This window comes from Siphateles boraxobius, unplaced genomic scaffold (assembly GCF_051911475.1).
Source record: "Siphateles boraxobius isolate OS27281-9 unplaced genomic scaffold, OSU_SipBor_1 16, whole genome shotgun sequence".
In the NCBI taxonomy this organism is placed as follows: Eukaryota; Metazoa; Chordata; class Actinopteri; order Cypriniformes; family Leuciscidae; genus Siphateles; species Siphateles boraxobius.
This window is the reverse complement of record NW_027508766.1, coordinates 17,596,116-17,612,703: the sequence shown is the minus strand read 5'-3', so window position 1 is coordinate 17,612,703 and position 16,588 is coordinate 17,596,116. Positions and strand designations below refer to the sequence as shown.

Sequence of the window (16,588 nt, the reverse complement as noted above, 5' to 3'; positions counted from 1 at the left end):
CAAAAGAGCCTGTGTTATTTGTTTTCAGCGGTTGTTATTGGGGAATAACATACTGCTGGATGGCGCGATTGACCAATCAGAATGAAGTATTCCACAGAGCCGTGTAATAATATAACATACTATTATAATATAATATAATGTAATATAATAATTTTTTATTGTAATAAATAACAGTTAATTGTAAATTTAGAAATTTAGCCTACATGTACATTAAAGGCATTTAATACCTTTAGCATTAGAATCCTGAAACCATAAATATCATAAAACCATAAAAATGTAATTGATAATATAATATTAGCCAAATAAATTGCATGACTTTATGAAGATGAAGATATCAGCAAATCAATTTTAAAGGACAAACTACTTTTCTTATTGAAAACCGCAAGCAGTACCAAAGATGGTAGCTATAGAACATTGAGGGTACAGCCTAAACCAGAAAATATTTACTTTTTGTGTGTGAATTGTTGGGAAACTGGGACACTACCTTATGAAATCAGGTTATCTGATCACACTCTTGAACTTGTGCTTAAAACTCCATTTAATGATGGACAGAACATTTCTGCTCATCATTTTAAACTGTATTATGGTGTAATGCATGATTATTCTCAAAACAAGTGCTAGTCTTCATTCTGTACTGCCAATACTTTGACTACACTGATCACACAGGTGACTGTCATTGTTTTAACTTGAACTTGAACAACAAACAGGAACAGTGGAAAAGGGAAACTGTTTCAGTGGAGTTTGATGTGGATAATTATTTCATCACCGCAATTAATGGGGCTTATAACGAGGGCAACCATGTCGACCCAGAGGAGAAAAGAGGAACGGCAGTGAAAGTCCTAAAGCTGTCATCACTTTTTCTCTTTTTATTCTCTCTTCCTCCCTAAACAAGCCTCTTTGTTGTTGTGCGGTCAATGTCATGTTAAATGTGAGACGCGCCCCCCCACTCCCCTTCAACATTTCCTATTTAGTTTGGCTCCAGGTTCTGTTGACATTTTGAACTTCTACTGTCCAAATATTCTGTCTCTGCTGTTTGTCAGTGCCATGGCAGTTTTCTCCCCCCGTCGTTTCCTTTTCTTGCCAGGGAAAAAGAAAAGCCTCCTGATCTCCCAGCAACCTTGACTAATTTCTCAGCTTGTAGTTTTTAATATCCCTGACTCTTTGGTGCTGTGGCATTTTAGTCTTCGTGCTTCTGGGGTACAGTGGCACTCCGGGGGGATGTTTGTTTCTAGCACACACACACACACTCAGACACACTCTCTGACCCGGCTACTGTGGTGCCTTACACTGTACTCTTACTGTGGATAGTTTGTCTTCCTGAATGTTCTGTAAAGGTTGAGGTCACTTTCATTTCAGTCGGTTTAAAAGACGTATCACTCGGGGTAGTTTTTTTCCCAGGAATGCTATATATTAATGACTTTCATTTAATTGAACTTGAATGTCAACACCAACTTTTGATTCATGGCTCCAGTATTTTTCTTGTTAATGTAATTGATTCCAAAGCTGTTAAGTGTTTAGTGCTCAGTATTTTTTATATTGTTTTACAACTGTTTTATTGTTATTATTATTATTATCAATGTTGAAAACAGTTGTGCTGCTTAACATTTTAGTGGAAACCATGATATTTTTTTCAGGATTCTTTGATGAGTAGAAAGATCAAAAGCACAGCATTTATTTGAAATATAAATCTTTTGTAAATTATTGTCTTTACTTCTGAAAAAAAGAAAAAAGTAAATGTGAATGTATGTTCTCTTTCACAGGTGACCATTTTGAGAGGAAAAGATGGTTTTGGCTTCACCATCTGCTCTGACTCACCTGTACGGGTCCAGGCTGTTGATCCAGGTAATTTTAAACACTCAAGATAGATCAATATCAATATCATTTTTCTAATTTTCCTCATAATTAGCTTTAAATTATTATAAAATTGTACCCTGAGTAAAATTGTATTGCTCAAAAGTTGCTAATTTATTGCACAGGAGACATTATGGGATTCTTTGTCTCAGATGTCCCTCTTTAAGTAATCATAGAACATAGTGCTAATCAAGGTTCTTAAATATCATGGTATTGCCACACTCTCAGAAAAATGCATATCAGTACTTTAAGGGTACATAATACTACTCTAAGGTACTAATATGCACCTTTAAGGGTTGGATACTTAAAGTTGTCCCTTTAATGGTACTACCCTAGTGACTAGCTCTAGTACCGCTTAAAGGTACACTTTTTTTTCTGATAGTAAATGGTACATTTCCAATTTAAAAAGACAAAGAAAATAGAAACAAATGGGACATCTTTGCAGAATTGAATTAGAAATGTTTGAGTTCGTAATTAAATATTTGACTGATAAATTGCGTACTTTGGTAAATCTCAGAATAGTGTTATTTTTTTATTTTTTATTTATTCTCCATTTGCTCTGTATTTTATGCATTTCTAGGAGAAAAAAAGACACTGAAGAGATGTCACTTGTCATTTTTTTTTTAAATGGGCATACTTTATTTCACTGTGATTTATGATCTCGAGTGTCTCTGTCTATTTTGTTTAGGTGGTCCAGCTCACCAGGCAGGCTTACAGCAGCTGGACACAGTATTGCAGCTGAACGGCCAGCCGGTTGAACACTGGAAGTGTGTGGACCTGGCACATGCCATCAGGTGCGAAGGGATGTTTTTGGTGATCATTTTGTAGCCATTTTTCACAACAATTTAACTTCTTCGTCATGCTTCATCATTTACATACCCTCATGTCATTACAATCCTCTCTGACTTTCTTTCTTCTGTGAAACAAAAGATAATTTGAAGGATGTTGGTAGCTGGGCCAGTTGCGTGGTGGTAGGAAGCACAAGGAATAACTGGAAACAGGATTTTAATAAACAAAAACTCAGGAGTCACAAAAACCACACTATACATAAACATAACATTAACACAATGTGTCATAAACAAGAACGGACCAGGAATGAGGGAGAACACAGGGTTTAAATACACAGAGAACTGATTAGGCAAACAAGGCACAGCTGGGGCAAATTAACTCAACACAGGTGAATGAACTGAACACTAACGAAGAGCGGGAAAACTGGGACACAGGACTGAACAAAAAACACTAAGCAGGGGGCAACACAGGACATACATGTAACAGTAGCTGAACAGTTTCAGTTCCCATTGACTCCCATTGTAATGACAAAAAAAACCCCCGCAATGGGTACCGAAATTGTTTGGTTACTACCATTCTTCAAAATATCCTCTTTTATGTTCCACAAAAGAAAGAAAGACAAACTGGTTTGGAATGACATATGGGTGAATAAATGATGATTTAATTTTCATCTCTTTAATGGTTCTTTTGAAATTCATTTATGCCTTATTGTTAGGGCTGTCGCGATAACAGCAGAGGAATACAAGTAACCGCAGCAATCAAATATTTTCTTTTTTCATAAGGTTATACCCTTCTGGTTTTGAACTTTGTGCATGTATATTGAATGTTAAATAAGTTAATAATGATAACAAGGCTGTTTATCATGGTGATTTGTACAGATGCTTTGTGGATTTCCACTTAAGCCTAAACAGACAGTGAATGATAGAGATCGACTGAGCACGTGCGATTACCTGTGTCTCTCTTTGAGGTCAAGTCATATATGCGTGAAAAGGTTGCTGTGTCCAAGGAAAGCAAAGTATTTGTCATATCATCCTTTTAACGTTTAAGGGTATTTACCAAGAATGGTGTCAGCATCAGCGCTGGTCAGCATTCCAAAGCACGAGGAAGCTGCAGGAAAAAAGTCACGCATTAAATCAATGCCATTGGTCTCTATTAAGTGAAGCATCAGCTTCAGCGTTACCCATGCGACGCATTGCTGGTCAGCTGAGCCTTGAAAAGTGGATCTCAAAGTTAAAAATAATTAACACATTGTTTCATTACCTCTATCTTTTAATGAATCAGTGTTTTTGAACGTGTTCGTTGAATTAACGGTTTAATGACTCACTCAAAGACAGTCCGTTGCCGTAATGTAAGTTTCAGTTACATTGGTTACTGAAAATGTCCTCGTTTTTGTGCATGTCGACTATATCATAACACTTATTTGTATAGCAACAAAATAAAAAGAAATAAATGGCGACAATACCGCACATCGTGCTATTGAGCCACTCAAAATAACCGCAAGGGCATTTCCTTCACCACAACAGCCCTACTTATTGTTAAAATTATCTTTCTTCCTGAAGGAATTGTCGAAATGAGATCACAGTGGTGGTATGGAGAACAGTGCCTATTATGAAGCCTTTCTACGAGGGGCTTATCCACAGACCTTCCTACAAACCCTCTGGATTTGATTCTCAATCTTCAACTGCAAAGACACAAAGCAAAACCCCACCTTTACTCTCTCGACCCACCAATCACAAACAAGGTCGTCGTAAAAAAGGAAGTGGCCCTGATAACGCAGGAAACGGAGTAGGAGAGTCATTGTGGTCTTGGACTGGCAAACGAGAAGAAAATGACTACAAAACGCGCACCCAGACCCTCAAAGGTACCCGTGTGACATCATCAAACGGCGACAACTATATCATCCTCTCCCCTGTCAGCCCTGGAAACCAGGTTGGAATCTGAAAGCAAGTGCATTCTTGTTCATTCCGACTGATGGCTGGGGTAATATGTCTCTTTTGTAATGTTTTATATTGCAGATATTGCAGCCAGTGTACTCTGACTCCAATGGCACACTGGGAACTCTAGGTAAGACAGCCCATTAGAAGCTTTTCTGTTTCTGTTTTACATGTTTAGGTTAAGATTTGATGATGGCTGGTCTCAGATCAGTTTGAAATGTGAAATTGCTGCGTATGCTCTTTTAGAAAGAAGCATAAAAAGTGTACAATCACAGTCATTACGAGCCGGTAGGACAGATGGCAATACACATACCAGTTGATATACCATGGCAGAGAATGATTAACATATTCATAGTCATATATATTCATAGTTTGGAGCAGTAAGATTTTCTTATTTTCTTATTAATATACATTTTTTAGTTAATATGAATTGATATAAATAAATAAAGACATTGGCAGTAAAGACATTGATAATGTTGTACATTTTGAAAACGTACATTTTGATATTTTTTGTGAGTGTTTAATGATATTTCTTCCTATTTCTTCTTATAGGAAGAATCTATCAGACTAGCAGAGGACTGCAGCAGAGCCCAGACTACCTGGAGGATGGTGGGCTGCACGCACAAGCCACCTTGTGCAGGTCTATGAGCAGTAAGACCACAACAATGCCTCCCTCATCCTACAGACAGAGCTTTGCCAACTACCAGAACTGCACCATCGTCCAGTCCCACCTGCCTCACTCCAACTATGGCACATATGTCAGTCTGGCCCCTAAGATTCTCATCTTCCCTGTTTTTGTTCAGGTACGTTCAGTATCTGTTTATCTTCCCAGTTTTTGTGCAATCCTTATCTATGGTTTGTTTTATTTAGTCTATGTTATATTTAATTTAGTGCAGAATTAAAAGGTCAGCAATTTACATGAAGGCCATGAGTCCACCAAAGCGTTTTTTTAGGGGCGCTCTGCTGAAAATGCCTAGCAATGGGCGGTTGAGAGCGTTTTGGTAACGCAGCATTTTTTTCAGTTGAGACACTTTGCTTGTTATGATACGGAATATCTGCAAAAGTTTTACTAGCATCTCATTTCACACATATTTTGTTTCTGTGTTGATTCTATATTAAAATGTAGATACAATGTAACGTATTTTCTCTGGCTCTTGTTTTAAATTATTTTGTTCTGTTATTATGCTTGTTGTTGTCATCTGTTGACATTGTACAAGCAGAAAGTGGCGGTTGGTCGGTGTGGTATTAGTCCCGCCCCTCCTCCACTGTGATTGGACGGTTGGGTAAAAAGTGACAGGGATGAGCATTGCGTTTTAAAAAACGCGGCACTCCCATTGAAAACAATTGGAAAAACAAGCCAGCCACGTGAAAAAAACGCTTTGTTGGACACACGGCCTAAGAAGTGTATGCTACTAAATAAATATATCTTACCAATAGTGAACAATGGCTCATTCATTGAAATGGGTAGTTGACAGATTTTGGGTAGACAGAGAATTTGTTCAAAAACAATCAAAATTGTTGGTTAAATTCTGAATGTATATGTAAGAAGTATTTTTTTATACGTGTGAGTTATGAATTTCTGCATACTACATGTATTTACTCAATGAATATGAGGTCATGAAAATGTTGCATACAATAGTTTTAGTTGGAGTATATGTCAGGGTCAGATACCTGCAACTATATATTGGCTGACTTAAAGGGATAGTTCATCCAAAAATGAAAATTCTGTAATCATTTATGGTAACACTTTATTTTACAGTGTCATTGTTACATGCGTTACATGTAATTACTGTGGTAATAACTTTAAATTATGCATAATTACATGCAACTAACCCTAAAGTAAGTACATGCAGTTACTTAATATTACTTAGTACATAAATGTATAAGTACAGTGTAACAATGACACCTTAAAATAAAGTGTAACTTCATTTAATCACCTTCAAGTTGTTCCAAACTTGCATGAAGTTATTTCCTCTGCTGAACACAGAAGAAGATATTTGGAAGAATGTCGGTAACCAAACAGTTGACCGTAGCCATTGACTTTCATGCATACATGTGCCCGTTAAGTCCACAAGACAGTAGGCTGTCCAATTTTTCATTGTCAAAAGGGTGCTTGTGTGCTTTGCGACCAATATGCACCTTCGATACGCACTTTTGCCAAGCCTGCGAGCTGTGCAGCAGACTTCTACCCTACAGTCAAAGCGCCATTCTGTCATGAAAGTGTGGACTCGGAGGAAGATCACAGGGGCTTAGGGTTACATTTAGACATGGTCTAGGATCTGGTGTGTACTAACACGTACCCTTGTGCAAATGACATGACTAACATGATGCAAATATTGAGGCTTTAATGAGTGTTTAATTGCATTGCAGCCACTGGACCTGTGTAGCCCTGAGAGAGTCCTGATTTTATCAGAGGAAATGATCCTTCATGACAGTAAACACGTAGCTCTTAAGGTAATCCCACTAACTGTCACTCTCCCCAAAGGAAAATGTGTTGCTCTGAGGTTGCTCTTTTATGAATTAAGGGACTTAAAGTGATAGTTAACCCCCCAAATTTTTTTAATTCTTTCTCATTTAATCACCCTCAAGTTTTTCCAAACCTGTATGCATTTCTTTCTTCTGCTGAACACAAAAGAAGACATTTTGAAGAATATGGGTAACCAAACAGTTGATGGGCCCCATGGACTTCCATAGTATGGAAAAAAAATACTATAATGGAACTATATGCCAATGGCTACCATCAACTGTTTAGTTATTGACATTCTTCAAAATATCTTCTTTTGTGTTCAGCAGAAGAAAGAAATGATGACAGAATTTTCATATTTTTGGGTGAACTATCTAACAAATTCATTTATAACTACACAAATACACTATGAGTGTAGAGCCGTAAAAATAATATGGATTTCACATCCCAATTAATTTTTCTTCAGAATTTGATGAGAAATGTTTAAGTTCTTATTGAGATTCATGACATTTAAAGGGATAGTTCTGCCAAAAATGATATTTAACCCATGCATTACTCACCCTCAAGCCGTTCGAGATGCATATGTCAATCTTGTTTCAGACGAACACATTTTCAGTTATTTTAGAAAATGTCTTAGACCCTTCAGTGGATATAATGTGAAGCAATGGGGTCCACCTCTTTCAGTTCCCAAAATGTGCATACATCCTTCACAAAAGTAATCCATCCGGCTCCAGGGGGATAAACGAATGCCTTCTGAGGGTAATCCGTGCGGTTTTGTCGTAAAAATATACATATTTAAAACTTTATAAATGAAAATATCTGACTTCCGGCAACGATCGACGCGCGTTCACGGGTGATGGAAGTCGGCGTACGAGGTAGGACGTAGCGTAGGAACGCGCCTGCGCAGCCAGAGAGCAGAGCAAAACAAAACTGTTTTGGCAGTTCGTTCTACGTCACGACGGTTCCTACGCTACGGTTCCTACTGTGTTCGTCTGAAACAAGATTGACATATGCATCTCGAACGGCTTGAGGGTGAGTAATGCATGGGTTAAATATCATTTTTGGCCGAACTATCCCTTTAATTGCACACTGGCAAATCTGAGCACAATTTGTGAGATTGATGAGATCTATTTTAAAATAAGAACTAAGGTATTTTTCTATGTAAAACGTCTGAAGCAAGCACAAGTTTGCATTTGCTCTTGAGATATTAAAATTGAGATATTAAAAGGAATTGACAGAATTTTTAAATTTTTGAAAAAAAACTAGCCTCTGTTTGTAAAATGGTTTTCTATCTACCGTGCAACATAAAAAGATAACTTAAGGAGAATGCCCCTGCTGCTCCTTACCATACATTAAAAGTGAATGAGGTAAAAATGTTGAAAAAGTACCATATAATGCCTTCCATTATGCTATGTGATAGCGTTGTATGAGGGAGACATTTAATGTTTTATATCTGGTGAATCTGGCAACATCCAATGCCATGTTCAAAGCATTTTTGCATTTAGTTTAACAATTAATGACTTTCAGGTCCTTTTAAGCAAGACCTTGATCAGGTTTCTGAAATCTAGCTTGTCTAAAACGTCTTGTCTTGAATAAAATATGCAGAAACGTTTCTTGTAATGTCTTGCTTGTGAGCTCTGAAGGTGACCTAGATCTGGTGTCCCGTTTCAGGAGAATTGACTATTTTGCTTGGTCAGATTTTAGCTTGTTCTCATGATACCTCACTAAAAGCCTGCTAGTTCAGAGACCCCAATATTTTCTCAAGCCAGACGAAACACTACCTTTTAAATTAGATCCATTTCACTAAACGATCGTTTGGGGAACTTCAGGAATATTTGTCTCGTTGGCAGTAATGCCTGACACAAAATATGTGCTCCACATAATGTGGAAGCAGATACCTTGATCCGAGATTTCTTTCTCCTGCAGCTTTAAAAGAAACCTGCAGTTTGTGAATAACATGACCTCGGCTTCCTCAGCATGAGCAATATTGTGCAAAGATAAATCTCAGAGTGCCGCAATGGCCTCCAATACCGACTTTGTATCTATAGCAATTGCCTTTGAGTGTCTGTCACATCCTTTGTTCTCGCTCGCAGGCCCCCGTCTGCATGCAGGCTGACCTCAATTTTGCCGAAAGACCTGTTTGAGTAATGCAGTCAAGAGTTTCTAAAGATCAGAGTGTTTAAGAAGGATGAGCTGTACATCACTAAACACATTCCTCCAGTGTCCTAGAACAAGAGTGTGTGTATTTGACTGTGATTTAGTTCAGCTGCTCTTATTAAGGTGGCCTAAATCCAAGCCTGGGCAGTGGGCACCATGAGAGGCAAAGCAGTGCAACCAGCCTGCTGCATTCTGTGTTGGAATCAGAGCGTTTCCCTTTCCTAATAACCTTAACTTTACTTTACTTGATTCATTGTAACTTTAACGAGTGTTGTAGTTATATAATGTTATTTACGTGAAGGAGTTCATTCTCGGTGTAATTCTACATCTGCTCTCATTTTTAAATTAAGTTTGAGTCTCATGTTTTCCATTATAAAGAATTATCTTTGTTTTAAGCTGAGTGAGAGTGGCAAAAGAAGGTCAGACGGGGATGTTTCAGTGCGGTGCAACTCACTGTTGTCTGTATCGCCCCCTATAGGCTACAGTATTCATCTACACAGACCTAATACTGTTGACCAGGGAAGATGAACCAGGCCGCTGTAATGTACTACAGAGTCCACTCTACCTCCATCAGATACAGCTGCAGGACGGTATGCACTACAATTCTCACTTAACTCTGTGGCGAAGATAAATAAGGAATATAAATAAGTTTTTTGACTCAGATGAGCCAGAAGTTCAGATTTTTACTTGATTTTTACTTTCTGAATATCAGTGGCCCCACCACAAAAAAAAATCTACATATTTACATCTAGGCAAAGCAGTGCATCATATATATTATATAATTATATTTGTCTGTACATTTTCTAAAATACTACAAATTATTTATTAGGCTTTCCATTATATCATTACTAAAATAGCACTCTATAAAAGCTATAAATCATTCAATAAAAAAAAAGTATACACTTACTTTTAATGGAAAATATATGGGATATAGTGCAAATCATGACTTTATGATGGTTCTTATCCATTATAAATTATTCTAGCTATTTTTGACAAATATTTGACATATTTAAGTCAGCAGAATTCAGATCAACAATGTTTAATTCATCATGGAAAATCAAATGTTTAAGTTTGCAGAGCACATAAAACATATGTATGATCAACAACAGCACTGGCCTGTTTCAGTTGTCAACTGTTCCGAAAATCTCACACTGGCCCTGGGTCATCCAGCTTTTATTATTGTTGTGCTCTACAATCTGTTGCTGCATTTAAGAAAAGCAAAGGTAGTTCTAGTGTCTGGTTTACATCAGGTTAAGATAAACTTTCTGAAGTAAAGTAAATTTCTATCTATCTATCTATCTATCTATCTATCTATCTATCTATCTATCTCTCTATCTATCTATCTATCTATCTATCTATCTATCTATCTATCTATCTATCTATCTATCTATCTATCTATCTATCTATCTATCTATCTATCTATCTATCTATCTATCTATCTATCTATCTATCTATCTATCTATCTATCTATCTATCTATCTATCTATCTATCTGTCTGTGTGTCTGTCTGTCTGTCCATCTGTCTCTCTTTCTGTCTGTTGCCGTCTCTTTGATGTCTGTCTGTTTGTCTATTCATCTATCCGACTGTGTCTCTCTGATGTCAGTTCATTTATCTGTCTGTCTATCTGTCTCTCTGTCTGTCTATCCATCTCTCTGACTGTCTGTCTCACTCCGTCTCTCTGACTGTCTGTCTGTCTCTGTCTCTCTGATGTCTGTCTGTCTATCCATCTCTCACTGTATGTCTGTCTCTGTCTCTCTGATGTCTATCTATCTCTCTGTCTGTCTGTCTCAATCATTCAGTCTATCTGTATATAATATCTCCAGGTTGATTGTTTAGAGTAGAGTACAGGGGATGTTAAGGAGGTCCACCCTGTGTTATTTGTGACTGTGTTAGTAGCGATAGTCAGGAAGGAGGCGTCAAGACTGTGGGAATGAGTATGTGTGTGTGATGAGAACACAGCTCTCCTCTCTCTATGTGTCTGCTGGGAACAATGGCCATGTCTCCGGTATGGCCCATTATAGGCAGGGTGGGCGGGACAGTGTATTCTTTACCTTCCTGAGAACAGAAATACGGCAGCATGTGGCACAGAGGGCATTTCTATCTTCAACCTTTATTTGACATCTTGGTTTCTGAAATAGCCATCAGTATGCTGACCTTTGTCCTTAAGGATATGGAATTAAAGCCACTTTACAGTCAAAGTCGATTATTGGAACAGACAGGCAAAAATGTTTAGAGAGGGACCAAATTAATATCACGGTTTTAATAAGTCAATATGTACAATGTGTATACAAGGCACACAGATACATTTAGATATTGAAAATTATATACTCTCAGTATGTATGTTTATATAAATGTAGTTGGAATAATTCAAATTTGAATAAAGTTTGGCTTCGCGTGACCAGTTATTTTCCAGAACAGGACCAGAAAAGGCAAATCTCATTTTAGTTGACCCCACCCTAACCCGAATATATATATATTTAATGTGATAATTTATCAGTGTAATTTCAGTATTAAAGGGACTGTGTGTATACTGAATTTTTTTTTGGTCAGTTCTACTTAGAAAATGTACTTCATGTGGTAACACCTACAATAATTGGTTTTGTTTAAATTAAATACATTATTTAAGATTACTGATTATAACCGAATTCAACCAGCCTGAAAAAAACCCCCAAGGTTTTACTGAAGCATAACTGTCAGTAGATAACCTAATTTCGTCAACAAGGTAAAATTACTTAATTCGTTTGATATAATCTTTTTTGTTTTATATGATGAAAATCCTTTTCCACCTTGATGTAAATACACTCCAAAAAATAATTCATTACAGAATTACATCTATTTGTCATAATGTCTGGATAAAGGACAGGAAGCAGTTGCGAGTTAACAATTTAATGGATGATAAATGGAATACAGTACAAGCAGGAGGAACACCGTGACGCAGGGACTTCGATGGCCAGGATCCGTGAAGAAGTGCGGTGCGGAGGTGACGGTGAGAAGACAGGAGAACCAGATGCAGACGACGAGGAACAGGAACACAAAGCAGGAACAGAACACCGGAACACCAACACGCAGGACATCAAACAACGATCTGACAGGGATGATAGAACAGTGGTAAGTATTTAAGGAGTCGTGAGATTGATTGCAGCTGGTGATGAATGACGATCAGCTGGAGCGGACCAGGTGATGTCATACACTCACACCCACTACACACGTGCACTCACCCAACAACATAAACACAAGACTAGAAGGAACAGAGAATATGTCTACCGTGACAGTACCCCTCCTCCTAAGAACGCCTCCTGGCGTTCCCAGACTCCGTTACCTGTCGATTGTAATCATCGATAAGGGAGTGATCCAGGATGTCTCTAGCAGGCACCCAACTTCTCTCCTCCGGACCGTAACCTTCCCAGTCCACCAAGTACTGAAATCCGCGTCCTCTCCGCCTAGAGTCCAGAATACGATTAACCGAATATGTGGTCTCCCCATCTACGAGCCGCGGTGGGGGAGGAACCGGGACGGGCGGATTAATATGAGAATGAAACACGGGTTTAATTTTGGATACATGAAAGGCGGAATGGACCCTCCTGTACGCTGGAGGTAACTTGAGGCGGACTGCCACCGGACTAATGATCTTGGTGACAGGAAACGGGCCAATAAATTTGGGTGCAAGCTTATTAGAGACGGTGCGCAGTGGAATGTTCTTAGTTGAAAGCCACACTTTTTGACCAACGACGTATACGGGAGGCTTTGACCTGTGGCGATCGGCCTTGGCCTTGGTGCGCGCCCCCACCTGGAGTAGAGTCTCACGGGCTCTAGTCCAGGTGCGGTGACACCTCTGAACAAAGGCGTGAGCGGAGGGGACCGCAACCTCGGATTCCATACTGGGAAAAATTGGTGGCTGGTAACCTACGCTACACTCGAACGGAGATAGGCCCGTGGCTGACACTGGCAACGTGTTGTGGGCGTACTCCACCATAGACAACTGTTGGCTCCATGAGGAAGGATTCTTGGAGACCAAACATCGCAACACTCTCTCCAAATCCTGATTGGCCCTCTCGGTTTGACCATTGCTCTGGGGATGAAACCCAGAGGATAGACTAACCGTCGCCCCCAATAATCTACAAAACTCTTGCCAAAATTTGGACACGAACTGGGGTCCCCTGTCGGAAACCACGTCAATCGGGAGGCCATGTAACCGAAAAACGTGGTCAACGACCGTCACCGCCGTCTCCTTAGCTGAGGGTAATTTGGGTAAGGGAACAAAATGGGCTGCCTTCGAGAACCGGTCCACCACAGTCAAAACGACTGTGTTCCCCTGAGAGGGGGGGAGGGCGGTGATAAAATCTAGAGCGATATGGGACCAGGGTCTCGAAGGAACCGACAGCGGCTGAAGTAACCCGTCTGGAGGTCGATTGGAAGTCTTACCAGTAGCACAAACCGAGCAGGCCAAAACAAAATCGTGAATGTCGCGAGCCATAAGTGGCCACCAGAATCGTTGCTTGACTAAAAAGCTAGTGCGATTAACTCCTGGATGGCAAGCTATATTGGAGCCATGACCCCACTGGATAACGTCAGACCGTAATCCCTCCGGCACAAACAAACGATTCGGTGGGCAACCGGGCGGAGGCGTTACCCCTTCTAAGGCCTTCTCGACCCTCGATTCGACCTCCCATGTGAGTGTGGAAACGAATAGAGTTTCGGGTAAAATGCACTCGGGAGTAGACGGGCGTTCGGAAAAATCAAATATGCGAGACAAGGCGTCGGGTTTGATGTTCTTGGAACCCGGACGGTATGAAAGAGTAAAGTCAAAACGACCGAAAAAAAGTGCCCACCGAGCCTGCCTGGAGTTCAATCTTTTGGCGGTTCTGATGTATTCTAGGTTCTTGTGATCAGTCCAGACGATAAAAGGTACCCCCGACCCTTCTAACCAGTGGCGCCATTCCTCCAATGCTAACTTAACTGCCAACAGCTCTCTGTTACCAATGTCGTAGTTACGTTCGGCTGGTGACAAACGATGGGACAAAAACGCGCAGGGATGCATCTTGTCGTCTGCCGGAGAGCGTTGGGACAGCACTGCACCTACTCCCACCTCTGACGCGTCGACCTCCACCATGAACTGACGTGAGGGATCAGGGGCGACAAGGATGGGGGCTGAAACAAAGCGGCCTTTCAGTTTGGTAAACACGGCTTCCGCCGTGTCAGACCACCTGAACGTAGTTCTGGGGGAGGTCAAGGCAGTCAGAGGAGCGACTAGTTGGCTGAAATTGCGAATAAAACGCCGGTAGAAATTGGCGAACCCCAGGAACCTCTGCAGGGCCTTGCGAGAATCCGGGGTTGGCCAATTCACCACAGCCTTGATCTTCTCAGGGTCCATCCGCATACCTTCAGACGACACGATGTGTCCCAGGAACGGAACCGACTGTGCATGAAAATCGCATTTCTCCGCCTTGACAAAAAGCCCATTCTCTAGCAACCTCTGAAGCACTCGTCGGACGTGTTGCACATGTTCCTGGAGAGAAGAAGAAAAAATCAATATGTCATCCAGGTAGACATATATGAACTGATCGATCATATCTCGCAACACGTCATTGACCAGTGCCTGGAAAACTGCTGGGGAGTTGGACAACCCAAAAGGCATGACCAAATATTCAAAGTGCCCCCTGGGGGTGTTAAAAGCAGTTTTCCACTCATCCCCCTCCCTAATGCGAACCAAATGATAAGCGTTACGCAAATCCAATTTTGTGAAGATAGACGCTCCCTGCAACCTCTCGAAGGCTGAAGACATCAGCGGCAAAGGATACGTATTCTTTACCGTGATGTTATTCAACCCCCTGTAATCAATACAAGGTCGCAGAGAACCGTCCTTCTTCCCCACAAAAAAGAACCCCGCCCCCGCTGGAGAAGAGGAAGGGCGAATGAACTTGGTTGCTAGAGAATCAGAAATGTATTTCTCCATAGCCTCTCTTTCTGGAATAGAAAGTGAATATAACTTGCCCTTAGGCGGAGACTTACCTGGCAGTAAATCTATAGCACAGTCATAGGGACGATGCGGAGGAAGAGAAGCAGCACGAGACTTACTGAACACCTCCTTCAGATCCAGATACTCAGCGGGCACGTTAGACAGATCCCCTGTTTCCTCCTGAAAAACAGAAACAGGCACAGACGAACAAGCAGACACGAGACAAGACTTATGACATTCCTTGCTCCACTCCAGCACTGATCCATGAAACCAGTCCACCCGGGGATTGTGTTGGAGGAGCCAGGGATGTCCGAGGACGACGGGTGCAAGAGGTGAATCCATGATGTAGAATGAAACTGTCTCAGAGTGATTGCCAGAAGTGATAAGGGTAATGTCTTGAGTGGAGAGGGAAATGGTGGGAAGTTCTTGTCCATTGAGTGCGTGAACAGCGATCCTATGAGTGAGAGTTCTGAGGGGAATCTGAAATTTCTGTGCAAAAGTGTGGTCCATAAAATTACCTTCAGCCCCAGAGTCCAGAAGTGCTTGGCAGTCGTGCTGATGGACTGACCATCTTAGTCTCACCGGGAGGAGCGTGGAGGTAGATGTAGTCGCTGATGAGGTCTTCCTGGCGGAGATCCCACCCGATAGTAGCCTCAAGTTTACTATCGGGCTTGGCCTTTTACCGGGCAATTATAAGCAAAATGTCCCGCTCCTCCACAATACAGGCAAAGGCCCTGGGACCTCCGCCTCTCCCTCTCCTCCCGGGAAAGCCGAGCTCGACCCACCTGCATGGGCTCGGGATCGTAGACGGGGCTGACCACGTCCCTGCCGCTGGATCGTGTCACGTCATTTCCTCCGAAGGTACGGGTGGACGGAATCCGACGCTCGACTCTTGACAGTCGGGCGTCCACCCGCAGAGCAAGATCAATGAGGCCATTCAGTGTGGTCGGCAGATCCAGGGCGTAAATCTCTTTCTGGACGTGGTCAGCCAACCCATGCAGGAACATATCCCACTGCGCCTCCTCGTTCCAGCCGCACTCCGCCGCCAAGGTCCGAAACTCGATCGAGAAGTCGGAGACAGATTTCTCTCCCTGACGAAGGTCCGCCAATGCTCTGGCTGCCTCCCTCCCAGAGACAGCCCGATCGAATACTTCTCTCATCTCGGCGGCGAGGGTCTGGAACGAGGCGCAGCATGGATTCTGATTCTCCCACACCGCCGTTCCCCAAAGCGCCGCCTTCCCGGTTAGCAACGTCAGCACGAACGCCACTTTAGCCTGTTCCGTGTTGAAAGTATGTGGTTGAAGAGCGAAGTGCATGGAGCAGCGTGTCAGAAACGCTCTGCAAAAGGCTGGTTCTCCAGCGTATGACTCTGGTACCGGTAGGCGGGGCTCGGTCTGCGATGGTCTCTCTGGAGTTGGTGGGGGAACGGCCGGCGT

At 41.4% G+C, this 16,588-nt stretch overlaps 1 protein-coding gene across 2 annotated transcripts in view; it reads left to right on the top strand.

Moving 5' to 3' along the window:
• The window catches only part of rgs3b (regulator of G protein signaling 3b), a 66,973-nt gene that overhangs the window by 26,213 nt on the left and 24,172 nt on the right, over window positions 1–16,588 (top strand). For both annotated transcript variants that reach the window (XM_077231890.1, XM_077231891.1), the window contains 7 exons: window positions 1,761–1,842; window positions 2,540–2,645; window positions 4,200–4,569; window positions 4,656–4,704; window positions 5,127–5,377; window positions 6,945–7,028; window positions 9,674–9,785. In XM_077231890.1, coding sequence (XP_077088005.1) covers window positions 1,761–1,842; window positions 2,540–2,645; window positions 4,200–4,569; window positions 4,656–4,704; window positions 5,127–5,377; window positions 6,945–7,028; window positions 9,674–9,785 — 1,054 coding nt within the window. The remainder of the gene's footprint in view (window positions 1–1,760; window positions 1,843–2,539; window positions 2,646–4,199; window positions 4,570–4,655; window positions 4,705–5,126; window positions 5,378–6,944; window positions 7,029–9,673; window positions 9,786–16,588) is intronic.